Consider the following 20685-nt stretch of genomic DNA (forward strand, 5'->3'; position numbering starts at 1 on the left):
ATCTGAATTTGAATGCTTTAAACATGTGTAAATAGTGTAATTGTACTAATTTAGTACCACCTGATATGAGTCATCCCACTGTACTGTATAGGATGCAACGAATGTGATTAAAGCGCACAAGCAAATATGCAAATATACTGTATTCACACACACACACACGCTCCTGCAGCTGTAAAGCTGATTGGCTATGCCTAGAGACCACTCAGTTTCTTCTTTTGTGGCAGCTGACGAGCTAATCTGACAGGAGCTTTAACAAATGAAGTATTGTAAATAGGGTTTTTCATCTGATATTATGCAACAATTAATAGGATAAAAACACAAATCTGTATGTGTAATCACACACACACGCAGGTTAAATATAACACAATTAGGTACAAGTATGCTACACGATGCTGATGCCACGCGCGCACACTCAGCATCATCTTGACATTCTTCAGTATGGTGGCTCGCAGCCATTGGTCTTCTCAGGTCCCTGTCATCCTTTTATCCTTTAATTCCTCTGCCCTTTCAACTGTCTATCAATGTTAATCATCTGTATTTGTTCGCTGGATATGCTCCTCTGCTTCCCTCGGGCTCTGGATTTGCTTGGTGAACAGTATGTGTGCGTGTGCACGTGTGTGTGTTATTGCCACAAATCTTTGTTAAAGCCTTTTTAATCTCTCAGCGAGTGTCTCCCATTCAATTAAATACGACTGTAGTTATAAAGTTGAAGAAAATTACACAGTCACCAGCAGAGTAGTCTCGCATTGCCAGACCTATCTATCTAGACCAGGGGAGAACATTTCTCCTTGTTACATTAAAAATAGTCTATATCAACGACGTTCCACTACTGGGATTGTTCAGGTGCCGCCGGAAATTCCTTTCCGAGGCTATTTTGCAGAGCCATCATTGTGTCCGGGGCTTAGCGCCGCCCAAGATGATTGTGGTTGGTTTAAAGAAATGCCAATAAACCAGATCACATTTTTCTCCCATCCCGGGAATGCTGTGTGGACTAGCAAGACCTTCCTCCGCAGCGCCGTGGAGGAAGGTCTGGCAATGCGAAACTACATTAAAAGTAAAGTTAAGCTTTGCTGTCGGCTTTCCGACCCATTTTAAAAAAGACAGAAAGAAAGAAAGTTATTCGCATGAGCCAGAGAGCGGGAGAGAGAGAGAGAGAGAGAGAGAGAGAGAGAGAGAGTGGCCGTGACTGAGAAAAATATAACTTTGTTTCAAATGTTTACGTTCTAAGCACAGTGAAACAAAATCTATATTGTTTTTTTTTATTTCCAAACAATGACATGTGTCCAGGCCCGGCTGTTAGTGACCCTGGTCATGTGCAATTTACATTGAACACATCGAAATCGACCCCCTGTCCGACCCACCTCTCAGCCTGGGTGGTGAAGCCGAGTCGATCGACGTGTGTTTAACCCTTTCAAGACAAAAAGTCAACCCTGGTTCATCCCTGGTTGAGCCCTTTGCTGTGAAAGGGGCATTAAACAGCTGCTGCTGGAAACCAGGCTGAGAGTGGAGTTTGTGGCACAGAAACCAACTCAATGTTTGCAACAGGGGTAACCCCTTTCACATGACACATAGTCATGTTATCCATTGCAAATATACAAATATAGTGCAGCTTTAGTGCAGCTCAGATGTTACATTTTCCTTTCTTCACCCTGCTTTTACGTAAACTTTTTTTGATTTTACTGTATGTTTTGGTTTATTCTTGATGTAAAGCACTTTGGATACCTGCTGGTTGCTGTGAAGAGCGTTATAAATAAATGTTGATTGTTGATTTAACAATCAATGGCTGGCCATTGAAACAGTATGGAGATATTAGGGCTGTGTGATTAATAACATTTTAATTGTGGTTATCGTTCAGGCTCCTAACGATCTCAAAAACAATGTAATGAAGAAAAACGATTATTTTGTTTTTCTTTTGTTCGTATTGTATTTCATTTATTACTTGTTTCCAAAAGATTGCGAAAGTGCACAGTTGATCATATTTTGTGATTATTATTCAATACTTCCTAGACATTTGAATATGTTTTTTATATTATTTGTTTTAAGGGGGATTCAAAACAGTTTAACGGGTAATTTCACAGTTCAAGGTGTTTTCACTGTTGATTTTTCATAATGTTTTTTTTTAAATTTAATATTGGCAACATCTTTCCATAAGTCAATGAGTAATCGTGTTAAATAATCGTGATTTCAATATTGACCGAAATAATTATGCTGTTATGATTTTTATAAGAAAAAAAAAAAAGAAATTATAGGTAATTATGGTAAATAATTAAGTGTCAGGTATATAAAGTTGGCATCCAGTGTGAGGTCAGATTCTCACTGTGAACCAAAACTCTAACCCTGCCAGTCCTTTTCACTCATTGACTGCTCTTAATTCACTTAACTCCACTGGGACGCTTGTGTTAATGGCTGCTGGTGTCTCTGACAGCGGATCCAGACGGTGAGTGCTGTCGATGCCGATGAGCCGTCAATGGGACACAAGTTTTTCTTCAGCCTGGCTCCTGAGGGGACCCACCGCAGCAACTTCACTGTCCGGGACAATGGAGGTAGGCAACGCTTACACCACATACAGGCCTACTGATCACTGACATTTGATACAAGTGCCTTCATTTAATTGGTCTCCCTCCTATGATGTGTGTCACACATTAAACAAAGGCATTTGCATACCTGTCAACATTGGGCTGTGAAAAAGAGGGAGATTTTCTTGGGTATCGGTTGAAAAAGACCTACTCGCAACGTTCCCGCCCCCATATAACCCTGCACCACGATGTAAACTAAATGACTTTTAATGAGCCTTCTATCCATAGCAATCCAACGTGTACAAAAAATGTAAAATGTACAAAGTGTGTTACCTCTGCCTTTATCAGCTTCCGACACACCTCACGAGGAATGTGCCGTTAGCAGTTCCCCTCTGTGACTCCACAGCCTGTTTATGTTATGCTGTTATGCTATAATTAGCATGTTTGCTAACGTCGCTTATCCCACCATGCTCTACACTAAAGTCTGCCCGGCATACTTTGCAAAACGCATGGTGTTTGCGGACATAGCTAGCAGGTAGAAATGATAAGGTCTGGCACCAAGAGGACAGAATTTCTTTAATTTTTTTAGGCCTTTACTTCATAGGACAGCTTAGACATGAACTGGGAAAGAGATGCAGCAAAGGGAAGAATGACATGCAGCTAAGGGCTGCAGGTCGGAAAATTTAACCTGCAGCCGCTGCAGCAAGGACTGAGCCTCTGTACATGGGGCGCACGCTCTACCAGGTGAGCTAAGAAGGCGCCCCAGAGGACAGAAATGTTGACGCATACTTCTTTTTAGGATCTGTTTCATCCATTTTCAGTTCATTTGACTCTGACTCGAACGTGAGCGGTGACGCACAGCACATCAGGCGGGGTTGTTTGGGTTGGGTTGCCACGCCACGACATATCCCACAGTCTGGACATATCACAGATACTGTGAAACACCCATTTGAGTCATATCACTATGAAATTGGGAAATTAGCGGGACAAACCAACCAATCAGGAGCAGAGCAGGAGAAAGGGTTAAAAGTAAGGAGACTCCCGCGTAAATCAGGAATGTTGTCAGGTATGCATTTGCCTAATGTGAACTGCTTCAACAACCTCCACACTGGAACAGCAGGGCATGCTGAGCTTTTCCTTTTTATGGACAGAAACAAGACAATAACAAGTCAATGAAAAAAATGTGTGGTCTAGACCTACTCTAGCCATAACGTTTCCTGAGATAACTTCTGTTATGATTTGACAGTATCGATGAATGAATTGAACTGAACTGAATTAAATTAAGATAGAATGAGTGACTTCTACCTTGTTGCACCCGCATTTTTTAGCACGCTGCTGTGTAACAAATACTGTGCGCTGCATGTGTGCTACAATGATGCTCTCTTCAACTCAGATAACACCGCTGGCATCCTCACACGTCGAGCCAGCTACAGCCGCCTTCACCAGAGCATCTACCTGGTTCCCGTGGTGATCACCGACGGTGACTACCCCATGCAGAGCAGCACCGGCACTCTCACTGTGAGGGTGTGCACTTGCGACCGTGAAGGCAACATGGAGCTGTGTAACGCAGAGGCTCTAAGCAGCTCTCCTGGTCTCAGCACCGGAGCGCTCATCGCCATCCTGCTGTGTGCCATCATACTGCTGAGTAAGTATGGGGACAATATAGTGTGTAATAAGACAAATAGTAGTAGTCGATGTTCGTAGATGGGCTGTTTTTGTATTGCAATATGTGACATTGAAATAACAGAGATTTATTTGGAAAAAATGCCGTAGAGCTGCCAAGATGAATCGATTAATTGATTAATTGTCAACTATTAATTGCCATCTGTTTTGATAGTCGATTGATCAGTTCGAGTCATTTTATTTTTGAAAAAAAAGCCAAAATTCTCTGATTCCAGCTTCTTAAATGTGAATATTTTCTAGTTGCTTCACTCCTCTGTGACAGTGAACTGAATATCTTTTTTTTATCTTCGAGTTGTGGACAAAAGACATTTGAAGACGTCATCTTGGGCTTTACCATTTTCTGACACCTAATCGAATAATCGAGAAAATAATCATCACATTAATCGACAATGAAAATAATTGTTAGTTGCAGCCCTGAAAATGTAAGAAGGCCCTAGATTTTCTGGAGTTGTCAGTCGCATGCTGCGGTTATCCTCCAGCACCAATCCAACTTTTTCTCTCCTGAAACCGAAACTCAATTTATCGGCTCAGTCCAAAAATGGCAAAGATAGTGTCATTTAAACGTACTGCTTGGCGAGAAATTCTTGCCCAAGCCAAAGGTTTGAAGAACTGGAGAATTTATAAAAGTAATTGTGTGCACATCCCACCTTCTGGCAGGTGCAGGACAAATGAAAAGTACTTAAAGCGAAAAAATGTAATGTCCAAAACACTGCTTTAAACTCAAAACTACTATATTATTACTATAGTATAGGGTACTATACTACTTAGTATTTACTATAGTAAAATAGCAGGAAATGTATTGTGACAGATCCGTAAGATATATGCAAATGACATATCGCATGCATGATCACACTTCTGTCTGTGCAATGCAGCGGTTCCATTTGTACAGAATTGAAAGCACAAGCAGCCGTTGTGCTTTCTCATTTGCTGTAATGGAAAACAATGTTGGTTCGGAGCTCCAGTCTGCCGCTGCTGCTCGTCAGAATCTAACTTTACATGGAAATGAATGCATCTCATCTGCCGCCACATCCCCACTTATCCTCTTATTCATGCAGTGGTCACACACCACTGGGCTGCTGGGAAAAATGAATACATATTTATGCCTCTGAAAGTGCAGTCATTGCAGACTTAGTGGATACACACCAGGGACGAGTTGGGGTGCTGAGAGAAAGTCTATTTAATGATGTCATACTAAATGCTGCGCCACATTCATGGGTTTTTTAGGTAATTTTTTGATATTAATGAACGTCCGTTACATTCAAGCCATTGCCAAATGAGCTGATACAAAGCTAACTAAGACTATCAGCTCCACACAACTCTCTCTGGATTTCTCAGTATGACTATGTTCAGAAGATTGGGGCGTCCGGCGACTTTCGCGCGCAGAAATTCAAGATAATGACCTCTTCTGAAGTGTCCATCATGTTTTTTTAATCCTCCGTGTCCTCCTTGGCTACTAGCAACTGCATGGAGGAGGAGTGGGGGGGGCTGCGCAATCACGGAAGGCTTGTATCATGTGGCCATGCAGACAGTTTTGTTGTCGTTACTTAGAATTCCTCATGGGGGCGACAGAAACTACACACTATAGCTTTGATGACCACTGACATAGAAAACAGGCTACACTCTCATACAATGTTGATGGCTGCACCTGATTGGACGAAGGCTTTGGAATCTTTCTCTTCTTTTACAAAAAAAGTTCACTGAAAACATTTTATGCGAAAAATAGGCTATGCAGTTGATGAGTCTTCATTTTAGATTGACAACGGTTAATTGTTCAAAGTTTTTCAGTTTTTCATTTACATAAAGTAGCCTGGATTCATTTATGCAAATGAGGAGCGGGCAACTCGACACCTCGCTTCTCGAAAGTCGCCGCGATGTTACCGAAATGCATTGCCCGGCTGCTCAAATAGACAATGATGGGAAGTGGACGGTGGACATGTACCATAACTCAAGACAAAAACATTCAGACATGTATCTTTACCAGGAAGAAGAGCAAAATGGTGCCACTAGTTCTCAGTCTGGTTCCTTAGAAGAATCACATTGTGTCGAATTATATTCAACATGGTAGTCAAAAGACCATCATCAAGGATTTTAGTAGTATTGATATGCAAATGAATGTATTCATCCTCACTTAACCATCACATCATTTTCGTTTTGCTGTATTTTTCCCCCCTAGTTATCTATCTTCCACCAGAAATCTTTGTCTCTGTCTACGCTGTACATGCTGTACACAAACTGCCTACTTTAGATACTAATCTTTCTCCTTCTGTATTTTTATAACTACCTTGACTTTTTCTCTGAGTATTTGATATTGTCTCATTCACTTCACAGCTCATGCTCCTCTGCTTCTTTGCAGACATATATTGCCGTGATTTGCAGCGCAACTGTGCAAGCTTTCTCGGCTATTTCAGTTCCCTGACCTTAACTCCTCCTCTGCTCTTTCTTGTTGCCACTGTGCTCGGGCTTGATTTAAATTCAAACTGGCCTGCATGCGCTTAGCCAATCAAATGTTCTGCATGATTATTTATGGCTGAGCCCTCTCTGAAATCAAAGGCTGCCGTCCTGTCTGCCTGTAACCGGCCTGTGCAACCCTATCTGTAATTGTAAGATAGTGCTCGCCAAGTTAATTGCTTAGATTTGGGAATCTGGCAACATCTCTAAAAGGAAATCCAAACACAATCAGACAGGAAATCCTCAGGTTAGCCAAAAAACATTAACAGTTGCATTGTTACCCAAACTGTCTGTTTCTTTTTGTTCTCTATCATATCGAGACTATCTCACAGAGTTACATATTCTATATGTACGGGGGACTGACCCACTGACGTGGCCCATGCTTGGGCATAAAAGGCCCTGGTGTGCATGGGTTTACTGATTTACATTGATTGGAACGGTATCCGAGCGGCCTTGCCCTGGAGACAGTCTCTTCACTCAGAGATCCAAGGTTACCCTGTAACCAAACATTACATCCATCACCGTTTTACAAATCCACTCGATTCAACGTTGACTTATCCTGCTATACGTCTATCTTACTCAAGGCAGCCCCATACACACATACACACTGAAAATAATAGTTATAAACTTTATTTATATAACACCTTTTATACAGAGAGTGTGGCTCAAAGTGCTTTACAACAAATTGAGAAACCACAAAACCAAACAAAATCACGCACATTTAAACAGACGCGCGTGTGATAAAACCGAACAATCAAATGAGCATCAAACAACAGAGGCCGCAAATATATCAACATCAGGTATGCAAGAACAATAGAATATGTAAAGATCCATTGAAGCAATAAAACATGTGAACTATGATAATAAAGCAAACAACTGACAAATAGTTAAAAGTGGTGCTGAATAAATGCATTTGTTTAAAAATGTTCCTGGAGCTTGCATCTCTGATAGTCTTGGGTAGCGAGTTCCTCAGTTTTGGTGTGTAGTTAAAAAAAAGGCTGAGCTGCCAATTTTTGAATATGCGTGACAGTTTGCATTTCAAAAACCGGCAGCAGAGGATCTAAGAGGCCGTGAAGGATTATAAAACGACAAAGAATTAGTAATGGCTAGGGATCGACCAATACTGGTTTTTAAAGGCCGATACCGATTTTTAGTACTTAATGAAACCGATAAAGGATATTTGGAACGGATATGCATTTACTTTGAAAATAAAAATCTTTAAGCCAAAATTGAGATTTTGGAACACAAAACTTTGTAAATGCTTAAAGCAATTATTTAATACATTAGAAACTTTCAACATAATACACAGTGAAAGACCAGATAGTGTTGTGGGCGGGACATTAAGTCAGACTCAGTGGGGAGAGAAACCGGAGCAGAGGGACAGACACAGAGCTGGAGCCGAGCCAAAGTAGAACACTTTTTAATCCATTCACTTTATCGGTTATCAGGCAAATAAAACGCTGATACAGATAATCTGCAAACTGCTAAGAAAAAAGAAAAAAAGAAAAACGGCCCGATAATCTATCCAAAATATGGATATCTGAAACCTATCCAGCATGGCGTGCCTTTGGCGAGGGGGAGAAGGGTTCTCTGTATCAGCCGTATGCTTGGCCAGCAAGTGGTATTAGAGACTCAACGTACTCCAGTGGTACCTCAGTTCACCTCGACAGTACCTGCAAATAACTGTAGTCTTGTCGGGAGAACCATCTGGAAGGGCTTTGAAATTGAACTTGCCGTTCAAAAGACCCTTTTCTTTCTGGGCGCCTGGGTAGCTCACCTGGTAGAGCGCGCGCCCATATATAGAGGTTTACTCCTTGACGCAGTGGGTTAGCTGTACTGTATATGCCCATCACTGTTCCTTGTGAAATGGCCTAATCCCGTATCTTTCTGCTGTTGTCTCCTGCAGTGATCGTGGTCCTGTTCACCGCTTTGAAACGCCAAAGAAAGAAGGAGCCTCTCATCATCTCCAAGGAGGACGTCCGGGACAACGTGGTGAGCTACAACGACGAGGGCGGCGGAGAGGAGGACACCCAGGCTTTCGACATCGGAGCGCTGCGACACCCGGATGCCGCCGCCGCCGTGTTGGAGGAGTCCGCCAAACAGAGGCGCGACATCATCCCCAGCGACACCCTTCTGTACCCGCCGCGCCGCCGACTCCACCCCGCTGCCTCCGGCCTCATCATGCCGCCGGTCAGCATGGCGTCGCGGGACAACGGGGACGTACGCAATTTCATTAACCAGAGAGTGCTGGAGAATGACTGTAACCCGACGGCGCCGCCGTACGACTCGCTGGCCACCTACGCCTACGAGGGCGCGGGCTCGGTGGCCGAGTCGCTGAGCTCGCTGGGCTCAGCGTCGACAGAGGCGGAGCAGGACTACCACTACCTGAGTGACTGGGGGCCCAGGTTCAGGAAACTAGCTGACCTGTACGGGGCTGAGGACGGGGACTTCTCCTAACAAAGACACCACGAACACACAAAAGATTTTTGTTTTGAGCAATGCAGGGCCGAGGACAGCAACATCTAACTAACACAAACTCAGTATTAGAGATTGTATACATAACCGATGAGCTTTAAAGGTGCTCTAAGCGATGTTGGGTGACGTCACTTCTTGTTGACGTAGTATTGTCAAACAAAACGGAGGCTAGCTCGTCCCTCCCTCCTCCTCATCCCGTCCCCTCCCCCTTCCTTCCGCGCACTAACCCCCCCAACCCCCACCCCCAAATCCTTCTTGTCAGTTATTGGCTGGAACACTGTTTGTTATGTTTGGTGGTGCAGGTTGGCGCAGTTTGTTATTGCTGCAGTTTGTGGAGCCTGGGCTGTCTACTGAGACCACGTTTTTTTACAGTGTGTTCAGGTGACAGGCAGCTAGCAGATAGTGAGGACCTGTTTGCTGTATGTGACAAAAAATGTTGTAGCCTAAAAAACACGTGACATCGCTTAGAGCACCTTTAAGAAAATCTGAAAACTTTTACTAATACAGATGAGCCACAATCCACATGATGAACCAACAGATGCGCTGGCATGTTCAAGAACACCACCTGATTCTTGACCTGTTTTCACTGTACATGGATCCAAAAATGGAGCATACCAAGTCATTTTTCACAGTCAAAAGTCTGAAATATCTGATTTTGGGGAATGGGAAGTAATGGATGTAGAAATGTAAATTAACCAGCGTAACCAGTGAAGCACAAAAACCTTCAGCTCCACTTCTTCAAAGACTTATTTCGGTCCTGAATGGAGTTTTGAATTAAAAATTGGAGTGTATTTTGTATTGAAAATTGGACTTGAAATACTTTCAGGCTTTGCTTTAATCCCTCCTGGGTTAGCAAAAAAAAAAAACATTTTGCAGAGTGTGTCATGTGGCTTTACATTTGCCATTCAAGGCAAACTGAACGGAGGAAAGTGTTGGGAAAGCGATCAATCAAGAAAACCCCAGTGTAGTTATTTCAGGACTGGACCACACACACTTACCTCTGCAGATTTAAGGTGGAGAGTGTGGGTTAAGATAGAAGTATTATTATTATTTTTTTTTTTTTTGACTAAGTGCCCTTCTGCTGCCCTTCGAGCTGAACTGTGGATGCCTGTCGGTTGGCTGAGACTGGAGGGGGCTAATGACTCTTACATGATTGCGTTTTGTCTTTTTTGCTGTCTTCTACAAAAAGGACCATTCCAGAGGAACCGTTGTGAAGGATCCTCGCTTGAAAATCGCCTTCTTCGGGACACAGAGTAAAAAAACAAAAAAAGGACAACTCGTGTGATTAAATGCACTGATTTCTTTATGTTTACGCAGGTTTTTACATTTTCTTTGGTCGATATTTTCTTTTTTTGTGCTGCACACAAAAAGAAGAATAAATGTTCATGGCATAATTTCTAGATTTTTAGCTTAAGTGTATATTGTGTCAGAAATGTGGTTGAACTGAGTTATATTGGAAGTATACTAAGTTCTATAAATCTTTAATTTCACTGCAGTCTTTTTTTTCTATAACAAAATACAACTTCAGATATATGTTGAACAATGTTAAATAAAGTATTTTCATTTGAGTATATGCTTGATATTTACATGACATGGGGAAGCCCTGGTTTCCCAGTAGAGCTGTCACTTTTTATTCAGACTTCAAAATACTGTTTGAGTGTAAATGAACTTACCAAACTGTGTATCAAGCCATTTGTAAGGCAAATATTTGGGTTTTGGTTAAATATTAAAGCTGCACTAATCACTCAGAATGGATCAAATAATTACATGTAATGTGAAAGGGTTTGACTGTAGTGACAGGCCTCCAGGTAATTACTCTGTGTTAGAGTGTCTTTCAGCTCATTGTTTTGTTTTTTTTGGCCCGCAATATTACTGTTTTGATTGAGTCTCGCTGCACTCATTGACCTCATTTTCCAGCAGCAGGGAACTGGTAAACATAGCGAAGCATTTATCAGCTGAAAAAAGACAGCTACTTTATTTTTTAGGAGTTGGTGGAGACCAAACCAGAGCTAAAAGGAGCGAGAATATTAGACTATGGATGTCACGATACCAAAAATCTAGTAGTCGGTACGATACACAATACCAAAGTCGATACCAACGTGTGTAAAGGGAAACAACTCCTAGACAGCAAGCATGTTCAGTTACGTCTGTCTCTCTCTGCCGTTGTTTTTTCACATAGAACCGGGCAGGTTAAAGTTAACTGACGCTAAAACAAGCGCTAAAGTTAGCTATCGGAGCTAACATTAGGCTTTGACAGAGAAACAGACTTTACTTTTGGTTTGCGAGCTCCAGCTCCAGGTGAAGTCGTGAAAGCCGTTGCTGTAGATGTTAATGTTACAGTAAAACCAGAGGCTGAATGCGGTCAAGCCGTCGTAAAGAACAACAGAGCTTTCTACTTCTTTTCCAACAATTAGCGACAGACTAGAACACTTTAAGGCGTATATACTGGCCCCGTCAGGTGTGGAAGAAATGCATCCTCCGGTACCTACGGTACTGTAGAAAAACGAGTACCATCACATTTTCAGAATTTTGGTACCGACTTGGTACCAAGGTACCGGGGTCTCGTGACATCCTATATTAGACTTACATCTATCAGGTGGACACAAGCATAACTCCAAATGAATGCTAATGTTGCTCCCTATCTGCTGGACGTAAACAACTGTTTCCCCACACGTTAGCCATTACAAGGAATAATGTGATAATATTTCAATGTTTTATAAAATAAATAGTTTTAACATTTTGGGAATAAGGCTTACTTGCTTTCTTGCCAAGAGTTAGATGAGAAGATTGATACCACTCTCGTGTCTGTACGGTAAAAAAGCTCCCGCAAATAGCTGCTTAGCTTATGTTAGCTTAGTTTAGCATTAAGACTGAAAAGGAGGAAACAGCTAGCATTAGCATGGCTCTTTCCAAAGTTAACTAAATTCACCTACCAGCACCTCTAAAGCTCACTGGTTAACACCAGGCATCTCCTTTGTTCAATACAGAAACCAAAGTGTAAACCAAACAGATTAGGGTTTTATTTCTATTTCTTGTCTGGGTGTAGTAACTTCCTAGAGTCTTCCCTGGTTGCCTGGCAACCTCATGTTGACGACAAGACTGCCAAGTGGCCAAAAAAAGCAATAAATGCAGGTTTAGAGCAAATTAATTAGCAAAACATGCTAAGCAGATTATCTTGACACCAAACAAATCGGGGAAGCAATGTGCCAAAGCATTTTGGATTCAACACTGTAGATTGATTCTAAAATTGTGGGTAAAACAGGCAGACAGACAGGACAGGAGAGCTTAGACATGAAAGGGGAGAGAGAGGGGTAATGACATGTATATGGGCGCGCGCTCTACCAGGTGAGTTACTCAGGCGCCCCAAATTAATTTGAACAAATTGTGTGTTGGGGCTCATTCGTTCAAACAGCCCTACTTCACAGCCAGCATTGCAGCTCGAATGTCTTTCAGCGACTGGGAACCTCATTTATAGCTATTATTATTATTATTATTATTATTATGTTATTTCCTGCTCGTACTTGTTTTCTCCCATGCACTCGCATTGTTTGAGGATATGGTGACGAAGGTATCACGGCACAGATTTCACTCGCTGCTTTGTCTGAAAAAAGAAGACAAAGACAGCGTGTTATTTACGGCTTTATTCGCTACGTTATATTCAGCCCACCCTTGTGTCTCATTCAAAGACGTCACGAGAGACTATTTTGTTGTTCAATGTTGTAATTAGCCGACACTGGAAGGCAGCGTAGTCATCGTTTGCTTTGATGTCAAAGAAGTTACTGAAGCAAAAGGGTCACAACCACAACAGTCAACCTCAGTGCTGTGTTCAAAAATAACACATTTCAAGTGAGGGATGAAACTATGAAGTCGGGATCATTTACTGCAAGGCCGTCCAATTTGGGGCCCGCGGGCCAAGTTTGGCCCGTGCTCTCTTTGTTTTGGCCCACCATGGATTTGACATGCTCATGCTTATTCTCCTCTTATTTTAAAAGTAATGACTACGAAACGTACATTTTGTGCAGTTAAAAAGTACATAATCTGAGTTTAACGGCAATGTAATGCACAGTGCTGGTAAACTTCCCATTTAAATTACATACGTATGTTTTATCTATGGAGAATGGCAGGAATTACAGTAGTCTTAATTTTTGGCCCGTGGCCTTCCATCCAGATACATTTTGGCCCTTCATGTGAAAGAATTTGGGCACCTCTGATTTACTGTATTCCGATTTTTTTTTTTGTTATCCTGAATTAATATCAGGAGTGTGTATTGTGTGTTTTGGCAGTTCCAGTGAAAGCAACAGTTTGTTCCAGTTGTGTTTTGTGACCGTGTTCTGCTCTGAAGGCTTAAAAGTGAAATGTCCACATATGTTTTCTTTGTATTGTAAATCATTCTTTTTGTACCAAATATTTATAGGACACGATGATGATATTCTGGAAGGACAAAAAAAAAAAAAAAAAAAAAAAGATACTGTCCAGCTTCACTGTTTTTTTATGTCATTTTGGAGGTGTGAAACTCACTGTGGGCAATCTACCGTCCGTATATGATGTATTATCAAGTTGTTTAATTTTATGAAAATAAAATTTTACAGTGAAAGAAACCGCGTTGTGGAAACCATTGTTACTCTATATCTCTCTCTCTCTCTCTCTCTCTCTCTCTCATTAAAAGTTCTTCTAAAAAGTTACTCAACAGTGTTAAACCAAGTCTCCACAGAGAAGGAAATAACACATTCTGCTGCTCCTCCAGTTATTTCTTCCAACTCCAACAGCAGAAACAGAGCTCAGTAAAAAGTATTTCCAATGCCCACAGCTCATTTCTTCTCCAGGGTTGCCCTGAGGGTTAATCTGACCCAATGCATGCTGGGACAGGCTCCAATCCTAGGAATAACAAGACACTAAAAGTGAATCTGCAACAATTTAAGAAAAGTCAGAATGGATGCACTGTTCGCGCAAGATATTTTTGTCCCAGACTGTCATGCTGACACACACACACACACACACACACACACACACACACACACACACACACACACGCTACACAACTGATCTCAGATGAGGTGTACTGATTCTTATGGCTAGAGTGATCTGCAACTGGATTGTGATTTTTAACGAAAACACGAGAAAGCGCTGTGTCTCCGCTGCCTGCCTCCTAAAAATCTGTTGCGCCCTCATCCCCCGTCTCAGACTCGTCTCCACAGGATGTTGTCGCAGCAAGACACGTCTCACAAAGTGGCAGGCGCAAGTTCAAATGCTCTGCCGACTGACAGGATTTTGTTTCCCATCTCAAACATTTGTCTAGGATGGGGAAAGTGTGTTTAGTCTGGAGTCTTCGGGGTAAAAAATGTTGCCTCAAGTTTAAGGTTATAGTCTATAGTGTATATCATATTGTTAGAAAAATGATGCTTAGAACGGTTTTGCTTCATTTCCTTTGTTAAACCATTTGCATCCAAACTGCTGTTTTAGTATTTCTGTTTTAGTATTTCTGTCTTTCATGTGTTAATCATGAAAGCTGAGTGACTTTGCAAAGAGCACAGGATGTATCCCTGAGGGCAGAACACATAATGTGGAGGAGATGCCGGGACTGACCAAAGATAAGAAGAAAAGATTGCATGAACCGCATAACTAACTGACTCCCAGCTCTTTAAAAAGCCACTGTTGTGAACAACAGTCATTTCCTGTACTTATGCTGTGAGTGCTGTAAACTGACTCTACTTGCTGCAAGTAAATGAGCTTTTAAGAGAACTCCAGTGATTGTGTCCATTTTTTAATAAATAATTATCCTAACACACAATACACAAAGGAATTCAAGGAGCTACTCAATGCTCTAAACAAATGTAAAAGGATATGCCGACAGGTCCCAGTAGGAACAGCACAGGTGTAAATAATACAATGAATGGTGGCTGAATTCCATTGAGCTGCTTTAGTTTCAGGCTCTTGGTATAATTGGTTATGCTGGCTCACTGTCACAGCTTACCGGTGGCTCGTTCAGTCTCAAAACAGTGTGCCCCATTTTGCTACGGTTCCCGGGTTGTATTAGCCTGAAAATCCAGACCCAAATCCGAAAGATTAAGGGTCTGGCATCAAGTAATGAAAATGGTCCAACTCGAGGGGCGGCACCAAGCATGCATTTGAAAATCTCACTGCACGCAATTGGATAACACTACGACCAATCACAACAATACACGGGGTGACGTATCCAGAGCCCCATACGCTTAGCTACCAGTGGAGCTAACTGGTAGATTAAACTCTTAGCTACCAGCGGAGCTAACTGGTAGATTAAACTCTTAGCTACCAGCGGAGCTAACTGGTAGATTAAACTATTAGCTACCAGCGGAGCTAACTGGTAGATTAAACTCTTAGCTACCAGCGGAGCTAACTGGTAGATTAAACTCTTAGCTACCAGCGGAGCTAACTGGTAGATTAAACTATTAGCTACCAGCGGAGCTAACTGGTAGATTAAACTCTTAGCTACCAGCGGAGCTAACTGGTAGATTAAACTATTAGCTACCAGCGGAGCTAACTGGTAGATTAAACTCTTAGCTACCAGCGGAGCTAACTGGTAGATTAAACTCTTAGCTACCAGCAGAGCTAACTGGTAGATTAAACTCTTAGCTACCAGCGGAGCTAACTGGTAGATTAAACTCTTAGCTACCAGCGGAGCTAACTGGTAGATTAAACTGTCGTCATCTGTTTAGCTCGCCTCTGGCCCGTCTACATCAGATACACCGATGTGATTGGTGCAGCTCGGCTACCAGGGCATAGTTAATGAGCATCAATACTCAATGCCAGAGTGACTCACTGAGCAAATTCAAATTGTGCTCTCACAGGAACTCTGGATTTCCAGGGTAGGGTTGAATGACATGTTTCCTCAGAACAGTGTGAAACAGGGTGAAACGGGGTGAAACAGGCTGCTTGTTGGGTGTATCAGAGGTGACACAGAATTAGCAGCGGCGTGTGTGTAAACTTGTGGTCTTAAAAATGTTGCGCATACAACATTCTAGGATAAGAGAAACAAAAGGCTCTGGGTTGTTTTGCATTTCTTTAAACCAATCACAGTCTTCTTGAGCGGCGCTAAGCTCCGGACGCAGCGACGGCGGCTCTGTGAAATAGTCTCGGGAGGGAACTTGTTTTGGTAGAACATTTGCACCCCGCAAAAGAAAATGCCACATACAATATTAAATGAAGTTAACTGTTCACGCAATACAGTAACGTGAGCTATTTGAATTTGCTAGATACACGGTTAAACCTGATTGGTGTACTTACCAGTGTATCACCGTGTGTACTTCGTCCGCAGCAATCTCCCCAATCTGTCCCAAAACGAACCAAGCAGGCCTGTGTTATTGTTTCCCGAAGCGAACGGAGTTTGAGGACGACACGCAGAGAGCAGAAGGTGAGGGACAAATGCTGGATGTCAGGATCCAGACTAACAGGAGCCCAACAGATTATTATTTTGTCATTTATAGCTGATTCTTACAGTGCTTTCATTTCTGAAAAGTCTGATGTAAAATCAACGCCTCGGACATTTAACAAAAAAAGATGCATACCTCTGTCTGGTAGTGCATCAGGACATTACAGATGTCTTGTTTTGTCTTGTTTTGTTAGAATAGATTCTGAACAATATCATATTTTAAAAATGGGCCAGTGTTGCTTTGATATACATTTTTTAAATCCACATGACCACGTTTTTGTCAGTAATTGAACCAAAGTATGAATAAATAACCTTCATAGATAAAACAGAATTACATTACAAAGATTCCCACTTTGTATTCTGGGCTGAAGTCAGAAGAAGTGTGGTAAAGCTGCTGAATGATTCATTTTGGACAGTTGGGTTTTTTTGTTTTTTTTGGATGGAGGACAGTTAGGTTTTCTTTTCACAGGAATGGACATATTTAAAACCTTTAACCCTGTTCTACTCTGTGTACCATCCCTGCACTATTTTCGGTTTCACCATCTGTCAGCAGCTGATGGACGGGAGACTGAGAGGTAGAGTACATCAGTCACTTCAGTCCAAGTGTCAGTGTGTGTGTGTGTGTGTGTGTGTGTGTGTGTGTGTGTGTGTGTGTGTGTGTGTGTGTGTTGTTTAACTATATCCGTGGGGTCCAAAAACCAGGAATACAGTATACTTGTCGGGTCTGGACAGCCTTGTGGGGCCTAAATGCTGGACCCCACAAGTTTAAAGGGCTGTTTGAGGGTTAAGACTTGGTTTTAGGATTAGGGTTAGAATTAGGTTATGGTTAGGGTGAGGGTAAGGGTTAAGGTTAGGCATTTAGTTGTGATGGTTAAGGTTAGGGTAAGGGGCTAGGGAATGCATTATGTCAATGACGGGTCCCCACAAAGATAGTGAAACGCACTTTGTGTGTGTGTGTGTGTGTGTGTGTGTGTGTGTGTGTGTGTGTGTGTGTGTGTGTGTGTGTGGTTACCCACTGGCAGCATTAGTGAGGGCAGCTGTAACTTTACCATGCTACAAGTACACTGTGTGCCTCCATTAGTGGTTCATGTTTTTTCTCACTGTTAATCTTTGATGGGGCTGTCGTGTACAGATATAAAAAATGACTGTCAAACTCACTAAACCCGCCCCCGCACAAAGAGAGCACCGTACACACACATACAGACACTGTATATTCAGAAATGCATACACAGATTGACTCAAAAATGCATGACCATTCATTCTTTAAAGGTCCAGTGTGTAACGTGTTTAGTTGTTCATGATCAAAATCTGTGTTGCCCGTTCACAAACTTGTCCTTTTTCATAAATATTTACCACCACCATCAATTCCAAGTATTCCTTTTGGCTTGAAATGTTACATTTGCATTTGCATGAACTGGGGTAGACGTTCCATATTCATGCTCCATCTTGAAATACGTTAGCCGGTAAGGGACATACAGGACATACTGCTCCGCCTTTCGCGTTTTCGCTGTCACATGATAAACTCACAGCTGCTGCTAATGCTGCTAACGGGTATCGTAGCTTCCCGGCCCTGGCAAGTTTGAAGAAGGAAACATGGAGGACCACACGTATTCAAAATCCAAATCTCAGGAACAGGAGTCTTCTTCTTCTTCGCCCAGAAAAAGAAAAAGGACATTGAAAAGAGCAAGAGACTGGCCCTTTTTGAAGCATGAAGGCTACCATAGCTGTAATACGTACTTTGAACTAGACTTTAGATTCTCAGGCTGGGTCAGGACGATATTTTCTGCCGCTATCCTCGGGCCGGGCCAGGCCCTTGACCAAGCATTTGTGTTTTTTTAATCATTACTTTATTAGCCTATTTGGGTGGGGAGCAAGCTATGCCTCTCCAGCTTCTCCCGTAGCTCTGGGTGTATGTCCTGCACTGACTTGAGTGTGAGGTAAACTGTGCGACATCGTGTCTCCCCCATCTGCAGCACTGTTCACGGCCAGTGCGTCAGCATGCAGACCGTGGTGAAGGGCAGTATTAATTAGATGATGGAGACAAGAAAGTCTCCTATATGGTTCCAGGGCTTTGATTATGTTGCTGCCTTGATCTGTTACCCACACTATTCGGCTGAGGGAGCAGCTAGGGTCGAGTATTTTTTTACGTTTCTTCATTCGGATCCATTTGCGATCCATTCCATTCTGAATAAACAAACAGCGCAGTTTACATGCTTCGTCCTTGTTGCATTACCGGTATTTATTAAGATAATTCTAAACAGATTTCTGTAGTTCAAACAACTCTGAATTGTAGTTGAGAACGTCAGTTATAACGGCCCACGTATTAAAAAATTGTCGGGTTTAAATCAGGCTCTGGCTCATAATTACAGTTGATGTGTCGGGCCGGGCCGGGCCGGGCTCGGACACAACGTGCATGGGCTCAGGTAGGGTCGGGCTTGATTTTTTTGGGCCCGATCTAAGCTCTACTTTGAACTGCATGGCGCAAGAGAGTTGATTGCGATATATGATCTCAACGCTAGATGGGAGAAATTCCTCCACATTGGACCTTTAAGGAACGGATTGAACGCGGCACTGAGCTGCTTGACTGGGATGTTCTGCTGTGTGTGAGCCACAGGGCTGGGCTTCTTTCTCCGCCACGGGCAGAAAAACACCACACCAAACTGAGGAAGGCTGCTACTGAGAAACACAGACAACGAGAGAAAGAAATCCCGAAATTTCAATTTCTCCGGAGCATTGCTTCTGATGACAGTAATGACATAAATGGTGATGCTTTCTTTGACCCTTGTGTTGTCTTCCCGTCGACCATGCAACCTTTTGTTTTTCTGGGTCAAAGAAAAATGTTTTTTGGGATTTTCGCGGCGATTCCTTCGATGTTTTTGTTGTTCTTTTCGACATTCTTTTAAAATGTTTTTCTCCATATGCTATAAAATTGAATAAATCCCCCAAATTCAATAAAAGTAGTGAACTGATCATTTATTTTACTTGTGAAGAGCATTTTTTGGAACAATCCACGTTATTTATTTTGACAATTTGGTTGAAAGAAACCCAAATTCTTTTGAAAATGGGTCCCATTTGACCCGACAACAACAGGAGGGTTAAAGTGTGCGTGCGTGCGTGCGTGCGTGCGTGCGTGCGTGCGTGCGTGTTACGACCCTAATGTTATAGCTTTGCTAAGAAAACATGAATGAATTGCAGCCAGTGACTTATAATCTCTGAAAAGAACTCAAAAGAAACGATTCAAACAAGCAAAGTGATTTGTAATTTCTATCTCTTGCCTAAAACTCAGATCTCTCGTCTGCGGGATGCAGCATTGAGCGTTTAATGATGCCACGGTGCCTTTTTTTTTAATCAAATAATTACATCTCTTTTCGTGTGACTCCATTCACCCAGAGAAAACACACCTTTAGCTCTGTTCCAGCCATCCCATTGATTGAGAACCACTGAATGCATGTGGCTGCCAAATGCAGTGTTGCCGTTCCTAAAAATAGGTTGTTTTTTCCCCTGGCCAAAAAAAAGGCGCCACTCTAACTTGATCAATACATCACTTTAAGTAAAATGCTAGCTGAGTGCACCGATGTCATTCTCTTTTTGGCCATGCAACATCAAAGACCAAACCGTTAAAGAAAAGACAACTTGAAGTGATTATTTCTGTTCCCTCTTTGTTCCAATTAAAGATGAATACATACAGCACTTACAAACCAAATGCCAATGATGCAAAGCACATCACTTCTCTTTGTCCTCTGTGCTCATGCCTAAGCCCCCAATCTGATTCTGATACAGCGAAACAAGATCTGAGGTTTATAACAGGATGAGATGATCTATTTATGCCTAAAAGCCAGAACAACATGTGAACACTTTATTTAGCACTATACACTCTCAATGTTTCACACACTGCTGCTAAATTGGATTTGGGATGTACTGTGAATCCCTTTTACGGTATTTTCACTCTTAGTGCCAAAGCTGAGTAAAAGCCTGAAACGTCAAATGGGCCGAAAGCACATTCATGAGAATAGAACCTGGCAATTTGGGACTCAAGTCACTTCATCAAACACACGTTTGACAAATACATGACATTCATACATGAAACGCAAACACAACACTGCCAAAAAAAGAACATTTGTTTTTGTTGTTTGATAATACGAGATCTCTGTGGCCGGT

General features: G+C 42.2%; 1 protein-coding gene across 2 annotated transcripts in view; it reads left to right on the forward strand.

Annotated features, from left to right (window-relative positions):
* LOC116043970 (cadherin-6-like) overlaps nucleotides 1-9286 on the forward strand; it is an 84153-nt gene extending 74867 nt beyond the window's left edge. For both annotated transcript variants that reach the window (XM_031291021.2, XM_036005359.1), the window contains 3 exons: nucleotides 2426-2543; nucleotides 3910-4161; nucleotides 8554-9286. In XM_031291021.2, the coding sequence (XP_031146881.1) occupies nucleotides 2426-2543; nucleotides 3910-4161; nucleotides 8554-9104 (921 nt within the window). In that variant the 3' untranslated portion in view covers nucleotides 9105-9286. The remainder of the gene's footprint in view (nucleotides 1-2425; nucleotides 2544-3909; nucleotides 4162-8553) is intronic.
* Nucleotides 9287-20685: the final 11399 nt, after the last annotated feature.

This window comes from Sander lucioperca, chromosome 9 (genome assembly GCF_008315115.2).
Source record: "Sander lucioperca isolate FBNREF2018 chromosome 9, SLUC_FBN_1.2, whole genome shotgun sequence".
Lineage (NCBI taxonomy): Eukaryota > Metazoa > Chordata > Actinopteri > Perciformes > Percidae > Sander > Sander lucioperca.